The 23,944-nt window shown below is 40.6% G+C and overlaps 1 protein-coding gene across 8 annotated transcripts in view; it reads left to right on the top strand.

Annotated features, from left to right (window-relative positions):
• Positions 1 to 23,944, top strand: part of KLHL13 (kelch like family member 13) — a 107,585-nt gene that overhangs the window by 26,740 nt on the left and 56,901 nt on the right. For 3 of the 8 annotated variants that reach the window (XM_019536380.1, XM_019536381.1, XM_019536383.1), the window contains one exon: positions 302 to 373. The exons of 3 other annotated variants lie outside the window; for them this stretch is intronic. In XM_019536380.1, coding sequence (XP_019391925.1) covers positions 302 to 373 — 72 coding nt within the window. Of the gene's footprint in view, positions 1 to 301; positions 374 to 3,288; positions 3,332 to 23,944 lie in introns of all 8 variants that reach the window. 2 more of the 8 variants (XM_019536377.1, XM_019536382.1) reach the window with 1 other exon arrangement.

Raw genomic sequence — 23,944 nt, 5'->3', positions numbered from 1 at the left:
ATAAGATTTTGACCACATAGATAGTGTGCGAGGAGGAGAGAGCGCGAGCTTTGTAAGACCAAACTAAGCTATAGTCCTCAATGTTGTGCTTCAACAAATCATTCAGCGAATCCTGCTCATTTTGTGTCTCTGTGCTTTACTTAAAACAAAAGCCTCATTTTTCATAACAGTACAATAGATGGGCTTCATGAGTCTTCAGCTGTGTGACTGCAGTTTTAATTAGTTCCATCAGGACAAACAGGCATTAGGGTAACTGCTCTTCTTAAATTGTATGTTACAATTTATCTCCTTTGGTCAACAGGGGAGTTACTAACCTTGAAGGCATGGATCATTCTGTGCTCAGAGGGGAGATGTCAGCAGTGCTTCACGACAGGTATGTTTTATGCAAGTAGCTGAACTCATGCAGTTTTCTCAGTGCTTGTTTCGGGGACGGTTGTCACTTTCTCAACCTGAAAACTCACTTTTTTTTCCTTCCTGGAAAACTGAAGTACTTAAAACCAATACACATTTTATAAAATAAAGCACAAGCTGTAATATTGATTCATTTTGTGAGCTGCTTTGTTCCTCAAACACAGTGCACGTGACTTTCCTGAAATAAAAAGCTTGCAATTCTGTGAGTGAAAAAACTAAAAGTCAGTCAAGTTCCTTAATTTGTATCATTTAACCTACTAGTTTTACATCTGCCTTTTGGATGCCTACACACTAGTGTCTTTATAGCTGCTCACCTGGTAGGAAGTTGCTATCAGTCCATTCATAATTATTGCTTGATTGTCACTGACCTGGCCAGAGAGGAATTCATATAGTCTTAAAATACAAATGTTGTGAATTCTTCTGTCTTGTTTTGCTTTTAATTTCTTAGGTTTGTTGCCCCACACCCTTCCTGGAAAACTGCAAATCTATAGATGGAGTAGAGCTATGTTCATCTTTGCAGTACTAGAAGGGGAGAAACTCTAGATAATATTCTAGCAGCTTCTTTTCAGTTGTTCCTCCCATTTATTGAGGCTGAACACTTTGGAACCAGTCTGACTTTTTCTAACATGTACCTTGTTTATTCTCCATTGCAGTTCCAGTTCATTGCTGTTAATTTATGCTCAGCCTTGTTGTTTTATCTCTCTTTCCTGATCGTTTCATTTACTTCAGTGTTGTACCTTTCTGTAGAGTATCTTGTGTAAGAGAGAAGCACTAGATTTTTCAGTCTTCATTGTACCTGGATGAAGTATGGGGGGGGACATAATCCTTTGTGTTTCAGTAACTGTCATTAAGAAGCGAAGATGTTAGTTGTCTAAATTAAATTTTCTATGAAGCTAATGATTGCAGCAGAATTTCCCACCATTTGCTTTAGGGGGCTTAGTGTCGCTAAGTCATCCACACAACTTAGTGTGTTGAACCCTCTATTCAGTTTCATTTTAATAGGGAAGTTTGTAGTTCTTGTTTGACCTGTGCCTGGGCAAATGATAAATAATAATGATTTTGTCACCTCTTCTTTGTGTTGCTGGATGGCATTTTAAGCTACTTGGGTGCAATTTATGTGTATAGTGTACCTGACAACATTAGAGTGTAGTTTCCTTTGTGGATGCTTGTAGCTGTCATTCGTTCAGGTCACATGTTCAACCACAACCCAAATTATTACCAGTATTTCTCCTTAGCTTTCCTTCACCATATATGGTAAGATTCAGATTTATCTGGAAGAATAGATCAGACATGCAAGCTTCAGGCATTGATTTAAATTCATTTTCTTTTACTCTGAAAGTGATGGTTGCAATAAATAAACTTGCATCTTTATTATCCAGTTACTTTTGCCCCTTCTCCTGCTTCCATGACCTACGCTCTGATTGATTTCTTGGTATTCTAGTATCCATAGAAAGCTTTGGTATTAAGACAGCTCATGGAACAAAGTTAAGTGATTGCAGCACATTTTGGCAATAGCATAAATTTCTGTCTTGCAGGGTCATTGATATTCTGCTTTTCCACTCCAGTGGAGTTTTTCACTAATATACTTGATCTTGACTTGGAACATTTGCATTTTGGAGTGAACAGAGGTAGTTTCTATTCTGCTGCTTCAACTCTTTTGCTTCCCTTACTTCCCTGGGCGCAGGCACAAATCTCCTTGCGCCTGAGTGAAATTCATACACTGACTTCTGGTAATCACATCAGCTGTTAATTGTATTTATCAGCAGCTTTTGCATTTAAAAAAGAAACAGCTACTTAGCCATTCCTATGATGATTTGACTAAAAAAAGAAGGTGAGAAAACTGTTCATAGATAATTATGTTATGAGCTACCTAATTTTCAGGTTCTAGTAAATCAAGCTTTACCTCCTCAATACCAACCACTTTCTTCTGCGGCATTCAGTTTGCTTGCTAACATCCTCATTTGCAGAATAGCAATGATGGCTCATTTTCCTTCCTTTCTTCCTAGTCAGTGTTGCATAGTTCTTTTCTTATTGTCTTGATGTGTCCCTTTTAACTTTTGTAGGACAACTGCTTTTTGTTAAAGAGGAGAAACTTAGTGTTTCTCATATCAACCTTGCAATGGCATTGGTTAAATAAGAAAGTTAAGTTAGGAACATAAACTGAAAAAAACCTGATTGACTGTCTTTTGGGGAAGGAGGGAAGAAAACTGGCTGCTTCATACCCTGTATCAGGGGTTGGCAACCCACATCCCATGGGCCAGATTCAGGTTGCAGAGCAGGGGCCTGAGCAGAAAGAGGGCTTTGCCTGTGCTGTGCTGCGGTCAATGGCAGGGAGAGGTGGTAGCAGCAGCTGGGTCCTAGCCCTGGCCTAACTTGGACTCAGCCAAGCCCACCACCAGAAAACATTGCTGACCCCTGCCCTGTAGGGATTTGTATGAGGGTGTGAATTATTTATTCAGGGCGTCACAGTTACTTTATCATTTCCCAGCATTAACCAGAACTAACCAAACAGGTTTTGGTAAGTGACCTGTTTCTTCATCCTAAGGCTTGGACTTGAGAATTGCTATAGGAAGTCCAGGTCTGCACTAGGGAGATCTTTAAATCTGCCAATTGCCTAACTCCAAATTTAGGTTTTATTAATCTGTTTCTCTCTTTGTTTCTGCTTTTTCTAAAAACAAAATTCATTATGATGATCCCAGATGCTGACAGCATTTAGGATCTCATTATCTTTCATATAGTTCTGCTTCATTTACTTGCAGTGCTTACAGTTCAGTGTGTTATCAGCTGTGTTTGTGGAAAATTTTCTTCATTTAGGTATAAATGTTCCGTGCATTATTTGTGCAAGAGTATGATGACATTTTCTTTCCTTTTTTCTAGATTCCCAAAGAATTAGTGGTGAATCCGCAGGAGACTTTTTGAGGTTGGCTAGTCACACTAATGCTGTTTCCATCCTAATGGATTTTGGTTGTATGACGAAACAGAAAACAGTGCTGCTTTGATAGCCAAGTTTATATACATACCATATACTCTGTACCTGAATTATTTTGGCTCAAAGGAAGGTAGAGAGCTCTAAATAGAAAATACCCTCTTAGTACTCAAAAGCTAATTTTGTTTCAGTTTGGTTCAGATGTAATTCCAGATTTCATTGCACCTGAACTCCCTGTCTAGCTGAAGTCTGTTGAGGTCAGCCAGCAGTCTGAATGCAGTCTGGATAGAGATCACACACTGGTTCCCCAGAGAGCACTGTACACCTCAGCATGTGAAATTTGTGTTACTCGTCCTTGCTGGTTATCAAAATTCTCTTAAATATTTTATGACTAAAATTAAACTAAAAAAATGCATCAGGAGTTTGGACGGTGATTTTGCTGCGTGTGTTAGCCTCTTTCCCCTCAGGGGAAAAGTCTGTTGCCCAGTATCAGTGCTTTGTCAGTGAAGGCTAGTGCACGTCCTCGTCTTTCAAACAATAGTGTTGACAATTGCAGAGATCCTGCTGGCTCTTTCCATAGTGTAGGGCTCAAATTGTCAGAGCAATTTCTGCTGAAACAAATATGGCTGTGCAGCTGAACTTGCCAATTGCTCCAACTCTGTTGACATGGTGCTTGTATTGTAATGCAATCAAACTCAGCTTGTTCTTTTTATTTTCTCTTTTGTTCTCCTACTGTGACCGTCTTGTCTCACCCGCTTGAATTTGCGTTGCTTGTTATGGTTGGTATATTTACTCCATGACATAGTGGGAAATGTCTATAGTGTCCCATCTCAGTATTGTATGCAACTGTCCTTTCAATCTTCTGCTGTCTAGTTGTATGCCTAGTGGTAAGACTAATGTAAAAAGGGCCTATTAAAGAATTGAGTAGAAAGGTAAATCAGTGGCAGGTAAGTCAGAGTTAAGAGTCCGGTGGCTGGCACTGTTCAGGGTAGAACAGGATACTCTTTGCAAAGCTGGTCTGCAGTGAAAGGTGACTGAAAGGTCCAGAGACCCTAAGAGGGGTAGCTCGGTTGAGAGGGAGGGAGGCTGAGTTGACATTCTCAGAGACTGACGGACTTGTCATAAACAGGACAGGCTGCTCCTTCCAGCTCACATGGCGAATTAGCTCATGAGGGTCCAGCTGTGTATAGAGAGGATTAAGCTTAGGTAAGGAACAAGCATGTCGGGGTTTTTACCCTGGTGCTTCCTGCTTTGGACTCTTTTTGGGTAAGAATACACAATGCTTTGAAATCATTGGAGTTACTGTACTTGCCTAGTTTCAGCCATGCAAAGGGATGCTCTTGTGGGCTACAAACTCAGCTAGCATCCAGGAAGGCTGGAATCCAGGACCTGGCCCTTAGTGTTCTCCTAGGGTGTAATTTTAGGAGAGTAAAGGCCAGAGGCATAGCGTATTGGGTATACTTGGTGAGATGGACAGCAGTGCAGCTAAGCCAGTAAGCATGACACTGTGTTTATGTGCATGCAAATAACGCTTGTTGGTATTTACAACAAAAATACCATGTATTTACCAATTAATTAAAACCAATTAATATTCCAGTTAAAAATCTGTATTTGATTTATGTAGGCCAAAATCTGTTTTAGTTTGTTCCTGTATCTGCTGCATAGCCTGCAGTCATTAACAAATGTTCTGTAATTTACTATAGCCAGCTTCATTAGTGATCGTTGCCAAGTCGTATTTTATCCCCTCCTTGCCCCCACAGCAAGAAATCCTTGTAGTGTACAGCTTAGTCTGAGTTAGCAAACAGTTGATGAGCTAAAGAACTACTGAAATAAAAGCAGTTGTATTTTTGCGAAAGTAAAAGCGGCATGCTTTTCTTAAATTCTCCCTGTATTCTGTTTATGGGGTTGCTCTTTGTTGATAAACAAAATGTGTTCTCAGTTTTTTAGACCTAGAAATAAGCTTTTTGAAGTAACTTTTGAACCATGATTTATGACCTGAGATGGAGTTGAGGGTGGAATAAATATTGATATTGACCCATTTGTGAAGAGGGTGGGGAAAACTGTCTCTGAATGGATCGGATTCATTTTCTTTCTTCCTTCCCTGGCTAGAATACAATAACCTAATAATTTTCCATATGGTGCAAATTAAAGTTTATTATGGACTTCCTTTAAAAGCTAGCACAAAAGCTTTCCACAGAAGTTGTTCCTTTATTAGAAAGATACTTGTATCATGTGGAATACATTAAAGTGTGGGTCTTTTTCTTTCTTTATGCTTGCATTGTTCTATAAATATCCTTCTATTGAATCCATTGTTTGTAGAACACTTCCCAGATGTCTGTGATTCATATTGTAGTTTGCTAGGATGTGGATGTGGAATAGGGCATGTCTTAGACTAGAGGATGACTGCACAGAATCCATCATATAAAAATCAGTGCTGAAAATGCAGGACAGGTTGTCTCTGAATATATGCAGGAATATCGAATGTTGAACATAAGAAGCCAAAGCAACTAAAATGACCAGGAGGAATCTGCGGGGACAACGGGGATACTATTTCATGGGGATCAACCTCAGTAATAGGGTGTTATCATTTCTTTCCTACCTTAGTGAGCACCAATCTCATAAATTGGTTTTCAGAGTGAGATGTAGTTGTATTCAGAAACCAGTAAATTGGTTTTGATTGCAACACCCAGTGCTGTGAACTGATGATGCGAGTGATGCTGCACTGCCCTTGGAAACGTGGCTTGAACTTCTGCCACAGTGTGTGTCCTTTCTAAGCTTGCATCATGTCCAGATTTAAGGGGGTAAAGAAGTGGTTCTGTAGCTTGGGACACCAGTGGGTTCCTGTTCTACTTCCTTATTGTTCTGCATCAGGGCCCTCTGGCAGGCTGAGTAATTGGACCATAGCTGACAGTCAAGGATACTGAGATGGTATTAGCAGGGGATCTGTGTGAGGTCCTTGTTGCATGGTAATTTTGGGCAACTCCTGGAGCTCTTAATCCCTGGATTGTCCACATATTAGCACCATAAAGTGGTTTTAAGCATTTGTGATGCAGCTCAAAGTTGCGGCACTTTAGGGCATGATTATATCTGATCCACATCACCCAGTTCCCGTTCCATTAAGGTGTGGCCATCTCCTGCAGATGTGCTGCCTCGGTTGAGTCCTCCAGTATCCCAGAGTCTTTCCTACCTTTGCCAATGGAGCAGGGATAGAAGCCTGTCTTGGCTCAGCAGCCTTCGAATTGCAGCTCGCAGCTGTAGCTCCTGGTCTGCTTCTGCTCACCAGGCCTCTAGCAGCAACTCACAGTCATGCAGGGGGGGGCAGTCAGAGAAGATTTCTAGACTAAGGGCATTTATATACGTGCTCCAGGAGTGCGGGGTAGGCGGAGGGGGCGCTTTAATTAGAGTGCATCTGAGAACTGCACTAATTAAAGCACCCAGAGCATTTCCTGCATCAGCATTCCCACGCTTAGAAACGGCAGTGGGGGTTCTTTAATTAAAGCTCATCGTTTAACTCATTCGACGAGTTTAGTTAAAACACCCCCGCCACCATTTTTAAGTGCAGGGATGCTGATATACGAGGTGCTGGGGTCTGTTGGAGCATGGTAATTACCACGGGGATGTAATAAAAAGCCTTCAACTACCTGAAGCGGGGTTCGAAGAGGATGGAGCTGGACTGTTTTCCGTGTGGCAGAACGAGGAGCAGTGGGCTCAATTTGCAGCAAGGACAGTTGAGGTTGGATATTAGGAAAAACTTTCTCCCTAGGAGGGTGGTGAAGCACTGGAAGAGGTGACCCATACAGGTGGTGTCATCTCTGTCCTTGGAGGTTTGAAGACCCAGGTAGACAAAGCCTTGGCTGGGATGATGTAGTTGGGACTCATGCTGCTTTGAGCAGGGGGTTGGACGAAGTGTGACCTCCTGAGCTCCCTTCCAGCCCTCGTTGTCTATGAGTCTGTCATTTTAATGTGAAGTTAGGCAATGCATCTATCTACTCTGCACACTGTAGGAATAATTGTATTCATGCTGGTGAGATCTAGGGACGGTAGAGGCTTTGTCCTACAGTTGTATAAAAACTCCCAGGTTATGAGACCACTTACATTAAGATAACATTGAGGACGCTGAGCCACTTCACAGCTGATTGTTAAAAGAACTTCAGCACAGCAAAATTGGAGAGTCTGAATTCTGAATGAAAATTGCAAATACATTAGTGTGTACTTATGTCCAAATGAGCATCTGAGCCCTTTCAGTTATATTTCTTCATCACATGATAACATCATTATAGCCTGAAGGACCATCAGAAATGTAGTTTCCTTATGGCTTTGTGTTGTTGATGTTATCTTTTGTCAGAGAATTGCCAAGTAAAGTAGTTAAATTCTGATTTTTGCAGATAAACTGTTTGCTTTGAAGTATCTGATTTGCTAGCTGTGGTCCCAGGGCAACCTATTAATTACTTGTGATCTCTAGGATTAATTATTTTAACAAGTTGTTTTAGCCCACTTGTATACTAGGCTTTGAAGAGGAGGTTTTTCCTCACAACAAATTAGAGTTTTCTCCTTGAATCAGTTACTGTCACTGTTCATAAATGCCAGAAGTTCCTTCCAGGATAACAATAGGGATTTAGTTCATTCCGGGATACAATATAATTTATTGTGTAAAAGATGCAGTGCTTTTTGCCAGCAATTGTTTTCCCTCCAGCAAGGTGTTGATGATCAGCTGAGGTAGGAATGCAAGCACCTTTCCTCTCTGCACTTTGCCTTTACTTGCTACATCCTTTTTATTCCCTGTTGTCGTGAATCACAAACTTTCTGATTATAGAAATGCTGGTGTGAGGTTGTGTGTGTGTGTGTGTGTCGGGGGGGGAGCTAAGAATGAGTGTATGTTATATTACTGTTTGTAGGTACCTGCCAATTCCTAGCTATTAACCACAGGGATGTAGTTTCCTTTGTTTCACTCCTCTTGCAGTTACATTCCTGAGATCATATTTAGCAGTCTGATTTCATAAAGCTTATCTTGACTAGTTAATGTAATTTCTGGTGGAAATGTGCTTGGTGGGGAAAGCGCATTGGAAGTGAGAGATCCCTTCTCTGTTGTATTGTGTTGACGAAGACCATGAAGCAAATTCGGAAGGCTTTTCTATATGTGATGCTGTGAGGTTTTGAGCTAATGATTCTTTGCCTGCCATTGGTGTGTGTTAACTATAATGGTGTGTTAAATCTACATGTAAATGGTTAGGAGCCATAGAAGAGGGTGGTGCTTCTGAAGACCGTTAGGCAAATATTCCTATCTCCTTGGAGAGGTGGTAGTCTCGGCTTCATTCCACAGACAGTAACAAACATGTTGGCATTGAAAAGGCAGCGGTTCCAGCATTAAAATGTTCGAAGCGTACTTATCTATGGCCTTTTCAGCCAAGTGTGATTGCTTTGTCTGAATCCCTTGGAATTGAGTACCTGGACACCATCACAAACGTTATTGGGCAGAAAACCTAGAAGTATCTTGCTACCTTTCTCTGCTTCCTATAAATGCCATGGCAAGATCGCTTGGGACATCCCTGTGGCTTCCGCTATCAAGTGGTTTCAGACTTGAATTATGTAAGAGCGGACTGAATGAGAGTTTAAATTTCTTTTTGCTGAGCCAAAACGTTGGCTAGACCTTGACAACTGATCTTTAGCTCAACAGTCCCTAATGAGGAGTTAGGTGCTTTGCTAAACTGTTAAAAAAAATGCAGCTATCAAATACTTTTGAATGTTTGAAAATATATACTTCTGCTTGCACAACTCGGCCGTCTTGGAGCAGCAGCAATCACTCGGTGTCACAAGGCTGATCACTGCAACATTTCCTTGGCCAGGCCCATAGGACAGCATTTTTGCAGATTGCAGCTTATGCAGTATGCAGCAGTGTTTCTTCCTTGATTTGGAGCGATTATATTATGCTTGCCCTAAATTATCTTCTTTCTTTTTCTTTTGAAAGAAAAGAACCTGTGCATCCTTATAGCAAGCACTATTTTCCTCTCAGTTTAATAATGCAGTAGTAACATTATATTGTTATAGTTCTTTTTACCGTTCAGCATATTACAGTTAAATAAAAATCTATCATTGCACCATTGTTTCTGAAGCTGTTATGCCTAAAGTAAGGTCTCTTCCAATTGCAGCTTGGTGCCCTTGTTTTCCAATGCATGTTGTGAACTTTTTCTGGTCTATGTGCAAAGTAATTGTTTCAATAGCTATAGGAGCCAAGATGTTATTTTTTTTCAACATGTACGAATGTGTTTCAAGTATAAGAATGCGTTAGACCAGGGCAGGCAATTATTTTGGGCAGAGGGCCGCTTACTGAGGTTTGATGAGCCATCGAGGGCCACAAGACAGGCAGCCAGGGGCAGATAAATATTTATTTTTAAATTTTTTTTAGGGGCCCCGTGGGCCAGATCTGGCCTGCGGGCCGCATTTTATCCACCTCTGCATTAGACACTTCCTTAACCTGATGAAGGGTGTTTGTGCCCAAAAGCTTGCTGAGAAGAATTTTTCCAGCTATTTGAGTTGGTCTAATAAAAGATACCAGATTTATCAAAAGAACTTGTCTGCTTAACTAGGCCTTGTCTTCCAATTTTTTGGGAAGACATCAGGTCATTCCAAAAACTCATACTACCAATATTTTAATACTATAATTAATGGAAATATATGCATGTTTACTGACAGGGGTGCCAAAGTAAGGGGGGCCCTGGGTAGAATCTGGACTGTGGGGTTCCTTGCAGTCTGGATCCAACTTGAGGCATGAAGGCTGCCTTAGTGGCTGTCACAGCACTGAGGGTCCAGGGTCTGACAGGGAAGAGCCAAGGAAAAAGGGTTGAATTTCCAGTGTCCTCCGGTGGGCTGGATGGAGATGCTCTGCAGGCCATGTGTTTGACACCCCTGCTTATTGGGATGTTTGAAATCCACGTAGACAAGGTTCTTTGGGTAAATGTGATAGATCTTGTATTAGACCAACAAAATAGTTGAAAAAATTGTTCTTCATAAGCCTTTGGGCACAAACGCCCTTTTTCAGCCATAGTGGGAGTTTACTGGTGTTTGTATGCTCTCCTGGGTGGGGTAGAAGCTTAAGCCAATATGCATAATGCAGGTCTGTGAAAATGCAAGTGTGCAGCAGGAAAAGTCAGAGGGGATAAAAGATGATAGTCTGAGACACGTAGGTGCCGGGGAAAGGCGGAAATGTAGACCTGGTGATAGACTGTTGCTGGTAAAATGTAGAGAGGTTGCCTGGGGTTATCAGATGGCAGGCAGGTTATAATGTGCCATAAATCCCAATGTCTGTATTTAGTTCATGAGTTTTGATATCCAGTAGATTTATGAAGTGAAGTTCGTAGGCTTGTCTATGAAAGGTGTTTTGTAAATTCCCTTTGAGGATTAGAACTGAGAGATTGGAGAGAGAACATTTTTTCCAATTGCTCGTAAGCTTGTAAAGAACATTTTTTCCCAATTATTTAGTTGGTCAAATAAAAGATATTACATTTACACAATGAATCTTGTCTGCCTGTGTCCTTTGACCAACATGGCTGCAACCAACAGCCCTGAAATCCATTTAAGAACTTTACTTACTCATGCCTCTTAAAATATGAGTGTCACGTTGTTAAGCCTGCCACTATTGTATTAGTAGCTGAGCTTGGTCACATGCTTGTTTATTAAACAAATTTGATCTTATTCAATTTAGATCAAGTTGAACAAAGATGAACACGAAAATCTGTGTTGATAGAAACAGCCATCTTACATGAGGCCGGAATGAGATGTGGGGGGAAGCCAACTGAGAGGAAAATGTTTAGGCTCTGACTTTTACCTAAAAACCAAGAATTGTCGGAGGTTTATGGTGAACTGTGCAGTAACGAAACATTATTAGTGTTGACAAATTTTTGGACTCATTTCGAAGTTAATTGTAGAAAATGAGGTCAGATCAAATATTCTTTTTGCTTGCTTGCTTGTTTGTTTGGCTGAAGATGCCATGCTGCTTTTATTGGAAAGATTTGTAGGAAACTACAAGGCAAAAAACTGCAAGTTTAGCTTCTGCAGAAACTGCGAAAACAACCAGAAAATTCCAGGCACGGTGTTGCAGTTTAATCTGACCCATATGATAAATAACCCCGCTTCAGCTTGCTTAGCTTCAGATACAAAACAGGCAAAGGTGTTCGCAGTTTTATCTGTACTCCAGTGTATTCATGTTTCTAGATTAGCATTAATGATGCTTGGGCTGGGTGCTTGGGCATAATCTACTAGAGTTAATCCTCAGTCCTAGATCTCCCAGTGTAGAGAGGTGTTAAAAGTACTTAGCACTTTTACACTGCACTTTTCATCTTCAAATTGTAAATGACTCTACAAAGATAAGCATTATCCCCATTTAGCCAAGGGAGAAAAACCCTTGGAAATTAAGTAGTTTGTATAAAACAGGAGTGAATCAGTTGCACAGCTTTGCAGAAAACTCAAGTTGATTCCCAGTGCATTACCCTTTAAAAAAACCTCTGAGATCCGAATTAGTTCTTTGCACTGTATTCTGCTACTTATTTCCTTGCGCTATGTTAGTGTAGTTGCCCCGTACCTCTTTACTAAAATCTCAGGAAAAATGGTATAATTATAATTAAAGCCTATTAAAATCAACAGCCAGATGGCTAAAAAATGTCACCCAAATGTCAGTTCCATATCGTCTCTAAAACAAGCAAAAACATTGGCACTGCTAACCCATGTTAAAATTCAATGGTGCAGGCTTCACCTATTATGGGCAAGGTTAGATAAGCAACTGAAGTACCTCCATGCTATAGGAGAAGAGTAAACTACTTTAATGTCTATAAATCTTGATCAGATCTAAAGGAAAAATGTCTTGCCACTTCCACTAGGTCCTGTTTTAAACCCTTGGTAGAGTTTGACCTCATTAAAATAGGGTTTTATGAAATAAGAGATGCTTTGTTTAGTAAGGTAGTTCACATAGTCACCAGAGGGTGGCATAACTGATTTTTCTAAAAGACACTTAAAACATAGTATCAAAAATACTATGCATAGTTGCATTTTAAAGGAGGCTTGGCAGACCTAATCTTATTCAAACATTAACATTTTGATCTAAAGAAAGCTGGATCAATTTGGCCTTTTAAATTTAAGGGAGAGTTTTCAAAAACATACTCTGTGCTCTCTTTCAAAATGCAGTTCCTGCATGAGGGAATTTGTGTTCATTTTTATAACAAGCTTTTTTTTTTGTGGTTAAAATAGTTAGATTTCTAATTGGATCATAGGACTGGAGGAATGGCAAATTTGTCACGCTTGGGGCTGGGAGACTTAACTTTTCCCTGGGCTTTTGTACAGATTTTCTGTATTCTAGTGGGTAAGTCCTCAAAACTCTGCCTGTTTCCTAATTGGAAAATTAACACTAATGCTTGTCTACCTTACAAGTGAGTTGAAGTGTTTCAGGCTGTTCAGAGGGCAGCTGAGGTGCAAGTTGTCTTGAGTTAGTAGTAAGGTAATACAGAAACTATATCTTACTGCAAAGCAGATCTTTGAATATGTGTTAAATGAATGTTCAAGCTATGTGGGGATTCCTAGGTATATGTGCCCTAAGTATAAGGACATGTATATAGGAGCAAGTGAAAACAATGTCAGATAAATTAATATTAATTCACATGAATTAAGATTAGTATTAAACTAGTATTCAAATCCCATTTTCCATGTACTACAAATTAATTTGATATGGTCCAAATTATTTTTTAAAGGAAATCTGTAGTTAACCATCTAAAGCATTTGATATTGAGCAGCAGGTCTACATTGTTGGTGTTTATGTAATTGTTTAAATAACTTTAACTTAGTCTAGATTTGTAGCCTGTGTTGTTGAAAGGAAGTGCTTGTGTAAGTTTCTGTTGAGAGAACCCTGAACTGGCAGTAAATATTTCTAGGAGTACATTAGCAGTATATTTGTATAGTGCATTGTACATGCTTGTGTTTTGTAATCTTATGTTTTGGAATTTTGTGTTTTATGCCTTCCTGTTTTGCAGCAAAGCAAGCAAAGGGTTGTTCTCACAGCCTTAGAAGGCATAAAAAGATCTACTGAGTATCAGGGGCGCAGGGCTTTTCACTGTGTATTAAACAGAATTTTTTTAAGGCTATCAGAATTTGATTAGCACTTTTAGGGCAAATGCCAGTTTTCTAAATCTTTGCTCCAGCTACTGCAGAGGTTATACATAAAAGGCAAGCGACGAAGAATGACAAAGATAATGCTAGGATTAGTGGTCTCACAGTGGAATAAACAGTAATGTGCCTAAATAAAACTTGGTACTACTCCATTTCCAGACTCCGTGCAGGGTTGTGGAGTCAGTAGTGACTCCCTAGTTATATACTGACATTTGGTCATAAATTAGGGATTTAATGCCTTTGTGCGTGGGTTAAATGTTCATCAGCCGGCATCAAAAGCTACACTTCTTAATCTTGTGGCCAAACCCCTGAGTTTTCAGGAAAGTTGGAACAACCCTGTGGTTTGAGTCAGCCACTTTCAAAGGCTGGTTCTTTTTTCAGATGTACTTTCTTAGCTATCTGTCTGTAAAACGCAGTCGAAGAGTTAAGCACCTTCAGGGTCAGGCCCAGGGACTTCTAGACTATGTTTTAGACAGGAGCTAGCTCTAATCTGAGGTTATAAGTGGTGGTGGTGGTGGATAATACTAGTATTCACACCAAAGGGAATCAATAGAGAGCACTGTTTTTTTGGACAAAATAAGCCACCTTCAGCACAAACACAGAAAGAAGCACTGAAACATGAACGCTCCCTCACCTGTGCTGGTTCATCAGCCTGCTTTGAACAGCTGCAGTCTCTTACACCCCACCCCCCTCGCCCGAGTACCCTTATGTCTTGCTTATCTGCCACCCTCCCTTCACCTGCCTCCTCTTGACCTGCTTTAAGATTCACAGTGGGGATTCCTGGGCTAGGTGCTGAACTATAATTGTTCTGTAGAAAAGACTACTATAACTTTATTAGAGATCTTCCCGCCCCTGGGGCAGGGGGCTGTACTCAATGATCCTCTGGGGTCCCTTCCAGCCCGAGTGTCTATGAAATCTGGGATACATGGATATTGGTACAAAACTGTAGATTTTTAACTTTAACCTTTAACAGTCTACATTTACTTATAACATACAATCTTCCGATCTCTGAAATGCCTTATTCTTGAGAGCGCTGACTGCAGGGACCATCCCTTTGCAAATTCTGTGTATACGGATTACATCTCATTTTTCCCCTCAGATTGATTTATGTTTCTTTTCCTGTTTAAAATGTTTTTTTCCCTGTATTCTGTGTAGTTTGCTTAACAGTGAGCATACCTCAGACATCAAATCCTGGAAGACTGACATTGCAAGAGTTAAAGCTGTACATTTGCTATAATGTGTGAATGAAAGGGAGGAAGCAAATGTATGTTGGTCATCCATGGGGTACAAATGTGGAAGATAAGTGCTTGATGGAGAGAGGTGCAATGATTTTCTTTACTTAATTCCCTAGGTGTTTGGGGATGACGTTAATGGGGAAAGCACTTTGGGGTGTGTTCAGTTTTTTAGTTCATGCAGAGCCTTGCAGTATGTATTGCTTAAATCCAAGGGCAGATCTTCAGAGCTCTAGGCATGTTTACTCCAGATTAAAAATGCAAGTGTAACAGCACAAATGGAAGTAAACCCAGGGCTTCCCTGCAGCTATCAAACCTGGTCCTGCAACTTCTAATTCTTAGCATGACCATTTCTAGCACTGACTCCCCAGTGCATACAAGCTGAGGAAGGAGGTGTGCTTTGCGATGAGACATTGATGCCGGTATGTTTGGCTGGTTCGGAATAAATGGGTGAGGGGGACTTAGCTGGGGCATTCAGCTCCTTTGGCATGTGCTCAGATTGAATATGGTTCCAGTGGAGGTGCCTCACCACGACTGCAGCTGTTTTGACATTGCATTTCTGTAAGAAATGGTGGTTCAAAGCAAACAAGTTTCGTGTCATTAGGGATTTATGGTCAAATTTAAGGCCTTTAGACTCTACGTGGAAACCAGAAGGTACCCCTTATAGATGATGGAGAAGTGAGGTTATGCAAGTTATTTCCTAGCAACCGATACATGCTGCACTAGCTTCAGTTCCAAAAAGCTTTAAGGTTAAAATGCATTTCACTTCCTAGCAAAGACATGGACCATGGTGGTAAGAGCAGTAGCAGAAGGAGATGGTCAGAGAGAGAGAGGAGGGGAAGTCCTGCTCACTGCTGTTAATTTTTCAGCAATCAGAAAAATACCTGTTCCAAGTATGAACCTGAGTAATAAATAGCACAGATCTTCCCTGCTGCTTCCTCTGTCCTAATAGAGCTTCCCTTCTGTCTTGTCTCGTTCCTGTCCTGACTTTCTTTAAAGTAACATTAATGCTCCTAAAAGCTCCATTCATATGCTGGTGGACTAGGACTTTAAGAGAAGGGACACCATGTAAAACCTCAAGGTAGATGAGCAGCTGCCAGGAGTTGCTGTTGGAGCTCTGCTTGGAAGAGTACCAGTTTGCCGAAGGACAGCCCCATCTGTGGTTTCTATGTCTGCAGGATTTCAAACCCATGTCTTGTGTCCTACAATCACATAAATCAAGTGATCTGCACCTGTGCAACTTGTACCTCTCTTCTGGCTTCCAGGTTCTCTGAGGGTCGCAGCATGCTCTTCTTTCCCAGCTTGGAGAAATCCCCACCTTCCGTACTTGAGTGTGGTAGTTGGACGGGGGTGAGGGTGTGAGGTATGACGCAATCAATCCCATGTCCTTGCAAAACCAGACAAAGGACATTTGGCTGAGACTGTTCAGTTGTGTTCTCTAATGGCGACTTATCAGTGGAAACTGAGGGTATAAATTATAGGCTTGGGGGAAATTTCCAAGAGCACTTAGTGTCATTTGCAAAAGTTGCTTAGAATTCAGTGAGACTTGAGCTCCTAAGAACCCTAATCATTTGAAATTAGGCCATAGACTCCCAAGCCATTTAATTTTTTTTTTTTTTTTGCTTAGAAGTTGTCATGGGTAAGATTTTTAAAATATAGTCACTTCAGTTGCACAGGTTCTGGCCAGATCTTTCTGGTTTTGCAGATTCAAGCATCATAGTATTAATACTATTCTGCATTTTCATGGAATCAACAGAGAGCTATTAAAATCTCAATATAATTTTGTCCCTGGAAACTGCCAAGTCTAACAACTTTTCATGTTACTTTGAAGTTCTTTCATGCAAGGAAACTTGAACTGATTTGGTTTTCTGTTATCATTAATTACTTGCTGTCATTTTCACTAAATAAAGGATGCAAGATGTGCAGTTTGAAACTTAGAATCAGGCTGCTGAATGAATACCGAAACCGTTACTTCTAAAATCTGCCTTTGAAAATGAATTCATTTTTCACTATAACAAATTTGGATGCAGCTCATTTATTTGAAACTTTAAAGCGGTAATTCTCAACCCGGGTGTTGTTGGCACCCTGGGATGCTACAAGATCTTTTCAAGGGTGCCATGAGGTTGTGAGGAAATAAACAGATAAATGCAAGCTCAGGCTTGTCCCTGCCTGGCCCCTCTGCAAAAAGGTAAGCACTGTAATAAATGAGTTAGTTTTTGTAATGCACTGCTGGTTGATTTATAGAAGTTATGGAGGGGGTGCCTTGAGTCTAAAAAGGCTGATAATTCAAAGAATCATGGAAAAATGGGCTTGGATTAGGCAACCTCTGAAGATACCTTCCAAGTCCTACAGGATTGCCCGTCTAATCTATCCCAGACAAACGTGTCTAACTTTCAGTTGACCACTTCCGAAGAGGAACATGCTGCAGCCTCCCTAGGTAATCTGTTCCACTGGTTAACTGCCTGAAGACTTGGTAAATTCTCCCTGGTATCTAACTTAAATCTACCTTGTTCCAGTTTAAATCTGTGACTACTACTCCTGTCCTCTGTGGACACAGAAAAATCGATTGCCAGGTTCTTCTTCATAAAAGTGCTTTTTTTTTTTCTATTTAAAGACTTTATAAATGCAAAACTGGGCCCACAATCAGTGCAACAGGCAAGAAAACCATCCAGGTCCATGGATCCTACACATTTATTGCCATGATCCTGATCCTGGAAAATACTGCCGGTGTGAGAGCACCTTTCACCGACCGGCCTCTCCATCTCTGATCTCACAGCCCTGGCTCTCTAGCAAAAACTGCACCCCACCTTCTGGGAATGAAAACCCATGACTTTACTGGACACTGAAAACCAGGGAGTTTTTAACACAAACAATGGCACTTACGGTTCATTTCAGTTTACCTGCTCGCTCTGCTAAGCTGCTCTGTAGGTAATAAGGGCCATTTCCTTGTTTAAATGGTGTTGTAATTTGACATAATTATTTAATCTATTTCAGCTGTAACTACTTCTGAGGACTGTTCTTTGCTAACCAGTTTACTACCCATTTCCCTTTTAAGTGACCGCTTTCATTTACATAATAGGGTTAAACCAAGGTAATTGTTTTTCCTCACACGTAGCTTAAGCAGTACCTGCTGATTTCCCAGATCTGTGGGAAGGACCTTTTTGTGCCTGGAAACTTGTCTAACATCTCTCCCAGTTATCCAGTTGGTTCGATAATGAATATTGACAAGCATCCCATTTCTCTTGTGCAGTCTGGATGGTCATGGCTGCAACAATAATACTGTCAAATCCTTCCTCAGTCTTCTCTTCTTCAAACTAAATCATTCCATTCTTCCAGCCTTCCCTTTTGTTTCCTTTCTGGAGCTCTAATCATTTGCTTTGCATCTTTCTTTTTGAGGTTTTAACATTGATTCCCCCACCCCCTTGAATTTTTCAGAGAAATCACGGCTCTTACTCCTGTTGCTTTCATAATTAATGAATTAAATTTCTTTCCTTCCTTGGGGCTTCCTTTTGACACTTGAAGACAAATAAATTCAAAGTGGCTTGTGATTATACATTTCAGGATAAATTGAGCCATTTTAATTCTTTCCTGAAACAGTAGTATTTCCACATTAATATTTTTAACACTACAACAAATTAAAACCTCACTAGATTTTCTTTATTATTTCTTTATTTAAGAGCAAATTGGTTAGTCATTTTTGTATAAACTAAACATTAATTTAACAGTGCAACTATTGGTTCAGCTATAAAATATTTTGTCTCTTAAGTGTTTTAACAATGTTTTTTTATGTACTCATAGACCATTCTAGGAGGCATAAGTCACGCCTGATTGTGTGTAGCATGGATATATTCAATGGCTTTCTATTTTCTTTGATGAAATAACTACTACTCTGAAAACTTTTTCAGCCCTCATAAGCTATGTTTGTGAAATTCACTTTCTTGCAGTAAATGGACATCTTTGAATGGGTTCCAGCATCTGCAAAATCCAAACTTTCAGATTTTATGCACGTTCGTAGTATTTATGGTTGCAGAAATGATCTTATGTACATGCACAGGATGGGAATATTTCTCAATCTGCAAAAAACCCTGTTGGGGGCGGGGGGTGTTTCCAGGCAGGAGGAACTTGGAAAACTAACTGGTTCTCTTAGGTTTCTCTGCCACTGCTGGAAATAGTGTTGGGAAAGGGATGAAAATGCATAGCTCAACATTGCAAGGAGCTTTCAAACATTATGAGCAAGGTAGAGGCTATTGAGCACTTCACTAAAGACCAGGGATGAGAATGAAGGGATGTGCTTAGTGTAGACTCTCACCATTTCTTCCCAGTAGGGAAGAGTCTTTTGGGTGGGAGACCAGAGAATTCTGCCTCCTACCAACATGAAGGGGTTAAGCGTGCTCTACTTTTCAGCCACCTACAGTGTATAGACAGAGGCTTTTATTAAGGGAGGAGAGTGGGAAACCATTTAAGATTAAATGAGTTTCATTTTTTTTATTTGTCCTCATATGTAATGTTCATCCTTTTCTTATTCTAGAGATGACTTCAGCTTCTCCCCATCAGTACTGAGTTGTGTCTGCTGCAACATGGAACCAGTGCCCTTCAAGGGTGGTGTTAGAGGACTGGGTGGCCTTTATCGAACAGATCACTAACTGTTTCTGGCTTCTCAGGACATTATTCTTGGCCCATATTTATCAGACATTATCCAGGCATAACACAGTGGTTCTGATTTGGATACCTACTAGTTTATGCCGTCATTATCTCCCAGGAGAGGTGCATGAAACCCTAACCCAGCCTTTGCAATTGGTCCTGTAATAGTTAATCAAGGCCTCTTGACAGCAAAATCTATAGGCTATTTCGGTGAAACCATGAGCTGGTTTATAGTTCTCTTTAGAGGTAGGGTTGATAGATACTTTTATCACAGAATGGACTGCAAAATTGTGGCAGATGAGGCTTCTTTGGTTGGTTGCATTTAAAATGCAACAACAATTGCTGTGTTGTCCATTGCCATTTGGCACCCAGATGATATAATCTAGCGTGTTACTGGATTAGCTGCAGCCACAATGGTTTTGTCTAGATTAGCAGAAGAGATTGAGATTAGATTTCGGTTCTGCCCAAGATGACTGTAACCAGCTACATCAAATAAATACATTTTGCATAAGTAATAGGGGAAATATTGAGTTAGCTGGAGTAAAACCTATCCTTTGTCTGGTGTGGGCAAAATCTGCAATCTGTTATGGCCTGTGGAAGGCTCTAGCTGTACTGGTGGATATAAGGAAGTTGGATCAATGTTAAATCTCTGGTCTGATGCCTACTGTTCAAGCATTTGGTATACAATTATACCAGCACAGAGGCAGGCTTAACCATAACACAGCAGAGCTGCTGCTCCATTGTAATCTGTACCTAATTCTGTCTAAGACTGGTTGAAATGAGCAAGTAAAACTGATCGGCACATACTCCTTTTTGCACACTGCATTATATTGACGACTTAAAAACCTCAGTAAACATGGAAGAGCTCCAGAAGAGTGCAGCAGAGAAGTTGGATGCAGTATGTTATGGTAGCTTTGTTCTCCTCTAGTCTACCCAGTGTGGAGGTGTGTTGCAGATAGGATAAGGGTTACAGGTACAACTGGCAAAGGTAATTCTTTTGTTTAAAACAAGTAAGTTGTTGCCATTCTGTTGAAATAGCTGATCACCTATTTTAATTGCCATAGAAATTAATGCAATTAATCTGCCATATTCTTCCATATTAGTTTTGCATGAGTATTTCCTTAGTTGGGTCTTGATCTCCATGTTAGTTCAGTATAGCCAAAATGCATTATAGTAGGTGAGAGTAGTAATAAGCTATGGAGTTCAGCCAAACTACTAAGGTCAGGTAAATTATGAGCATCTAAAGGAAAAACTATGGGACAAGATTTTAACTATTTATGTCTATAGTAGATGAAATATTTACATCCCTCGTGATTGGCACCCCTCCATCTACCCCTTTTCTTCACCTCCTTAATCATCAACCTCTTTAATATTTTCAAATCATTCTGGTCTGTTGGATGAATGTGCTCAGGCATGTTTTAGTCAGTGGAATGGTTCGACCAATAGACCATAACAGCTGCAGAGAAGTTTTTACTTTAAAAAAAAAAATCCTTTGTAGTTCACAGATTGACCTAATAAAGCCAACTTTTGCTTTGACACTGCTAAAAATAATTGGCCCAACCTGGCTGCTGTGATTGTGCTCAAAGTCTGTGCGTTCAAAAGTCTTTGAAAACTGTTAAATATATGCACACAATCACCTTGAAGACGAGCATAGTATTCTCAGTGATTTTAATATAAATGCAAAGCAAAAGCATTTCTTGCTCAGCCACATATAGCCAGCAGAGTTAAATGGATGTATGTTTTCCCTAAGTCTTTGTATAAAAAAGGTAGAAAAACTAGAGTATTGTGGAAATTAATTTATGCATTTGCTTCCTACAGAAGAGAATGTGCCAGAGTGAAACAGAGGCTTTGATTGTGTCTGTGGTACAATCTGATTACGTAGCAGTTTGAGAGAGAGGTTATGAAGTTTGATCCAAAAGTGACGGCCTCTTACAGAAAACCTTGTATAACCTCTGGAGGGCACGACTGGGGAGGTAGAGGTGTAACCCATATTTTTGGTGCCCTGGGCAGAAGAGGCGTACCTTCCAGGGGGCCGCTGCAGTATGGGCAGAGCAGGAGGGAGTAGGCAGGACCCCTTAACCAGGGTTATGCTGGTTGGAGGACTTGAGAGCTCTGCCGAAAGCCATGCTCAACAGCAGTGTAATTCAGTGATGGGATTAACCCCCTGGCTGTAAGCTCCCACTTTCTCTTTCATTCTCCCCCTCTTCCTCCAGAACCTCAAGTCCCCTTGGCTCCCAGCTGCTCCCTCCTGCTCTAGCTGCTGGAGGCCATAGCTGCTGAATTGTGCACCCCTGCTCTGTCAGCACCCCGGGCTCATGCCTGGGGCTAACTGTGCTACTGACTGCAGGTATTTTTTTCAGTTTGCTCTTACTTAGGTACAAGACGAAGTAGAGAGTTCAACTGAGAGCTTGTGTTGCTTTTGAATGTCTGTGGCAAAATAGAACTCAAGTAACAGCAAGAACTTTAAGAAAATAAGCTACTTGGGTTCAACAGCTTGCTCTCTCAATTTAATATATTTATTGAGGAAACGTACCAGTATAACTTCTCTAACCATAACGTGCGGTTACAAAACATGTTCTGTATTAATACATCCGGTATTGCTTGTTTAATTCTCCTAAGCACTCTCCCCCAAGAAACATAGTGCTCTGCCATTTTTCCCCCCATTTCTGGTATGTGGGTACCTGACATGCAATATTTTGCTTGTTTTTAATATGATATTTCTGAGTGTCTGCTGTTAATGGGATTTCTACCATCTGGGTGTTGCTGTCTAGAGTATGTTTCAGATATTCCCAGAGCTATCAAACAAAGCTCGTGGTTTCCCTTAATTTAACCCCTTTCAACGATGTCATTTTCTGTCGTGTCCATCTGGCAATTCTTACATAAGGTAACAGGACAGTCCATTATGACTTGGGGGTTTGCTGATTGGAAACCAGGCAGAAGACAGGGTAGATATGCACCTTATAGACTAACTAAATAAGATATGTGTAGAGCACAAGCGTTCCTGATCTCACGTTCACGTCATCAGGTGCATCAGACAACTAGAAACTAAGCATCTTAGTCAAGCTGTATGCCATATAGTCTGCTGGTCTGAAACCTAGCTGAGAAAGTCCCCAAAGAAACCTTTCCTATGGGACAGGTCTTGGAAGGGAGCGAAGAAGGAGAAACGGCTCTGTTCTTTGAAGGAAAGGCTTCCTAGTCCGATAAAGGGCTTCATTGTATGTGTGTGCATACAAAGTCGCTTTCTCTGAAATGGTGCATCCTAAAATGTTACTGCAGCAAGTTCCTAGTTTGTGGGAAAACTGCTGAGTGGGTGGATGACAAGCTGCAGTATTTTGTGTTAAACATGTGATGCATGCCTTGAATGGAAGTCGGACTGATGCTTTTACTTAATTTTTAAGGATTTGGGGTTTTTTTCCCTTATTTGGAAGTAGCTCCGCTTGCATTGCTATAGAGACAGCGCTTGTCCCATTATAGCCTTGTGACAGCAGTAGGATTTGTCTCCAAACCTGTTTTCTCTTGCGTTCCTTGTTCCCATCCTACCCTTCTCCAGTCATGGTGGTTCCTTCCTCATTACTCTCTTTGGGCTGGCCAAGACTGTTTAAAAGAATTAATCATGTTTCAAAGATAACTGTCATAAATTTCCTTCTGCCATATTTTCAGGAAAAAAAAGCATCTTAGTGATGTCTAGAAACGCAGTTGTTTTAAGAATGTACTGGCATCTGCATTCATTGTTACCCCGAGAGGGATTTTTTAAATTTTTTTTGCAAAAATTCTTCTCTGATTGTATTTTGAATCACTGAAAGGCTGTGTGCTATCCAAAGCAGATTGTATAATTCTCAGTAAAAGTCTGCAACTATTTTATTATTTAATTCCTGGTTTAAAAAAGAAGCCCCGCTTAATGAAAGAGCAGTAATTTGTAATGCATTTGTCTGGCACCTCTTGATGGACTGTAATTGTAAGAGAAGAAGTACCAAGTTCACATGGCCACACACACACTCTCATAGTTTAAAATGAATGGTTTTGCATATCATGGAGTCACTGCAAGGAGAATGCACGCAGTCCCGTTGATTTTAGTAGGGCTCTGCTTTATGCAGCAATTCCCAGGCTCAACTGCGGGAGTTAATTTGCCATGGGCAGCATTAACATTTCCAGTTGTGTAACCTAAAAAATGGTTTATTGCCTGACTGTAATATAGTCGGTGTTGTCAAGGCAATGTACTTATTGTTTGCCTTCAAAAGCAACTCTCCCCTGCCCCAAGGGGTCTGCAGTAGGATGGAAGAGAGGGAAAGGGAAAGGAAGGTCCTGTTCGAGGGGGCAGGGAAGTGGTGGATAAGGGAGCCATTATGTGAACACTAAAAGTACTAGGACCCCTGATGCTAACTGTTGCACATCATTATTTGGTCTCCCAGATTCTGGGCATGTGCCTTGAACCAACTATGATGGTCCTGAAACGAGTTAGGTTTTGAGTTTCTTGACTTTTGATGGGCATGCTTTGCGAGCTTTAGTTCTGGTTTAGTTTTGTGGTAATTCATGTGTCAGTTCAGCAACTTAATAGTTATAAACACACAAAAGACCAAAGCAAATT

The sequence above is a fragment of the Crocodylus porosus genome, unplaced genomic scaffold, assembly GCF_001723895.1.
Source record: "Crocodylus porosus isolate Cpor-Errol unplaced genomic scaffold, CroPor_comp1, whole genome shotgun sequence".
In the NCBI taxonomy this organism is placed as follows: domain Eukaryota; kingdom Metazoa; phylum Chordata; order Crocodylia; family Crocodylidae; genus Crocodylus; species Crocodylus porosus.
This window is presented reverse-complemented; position numbering and strand designations above follow the sequence as displayed.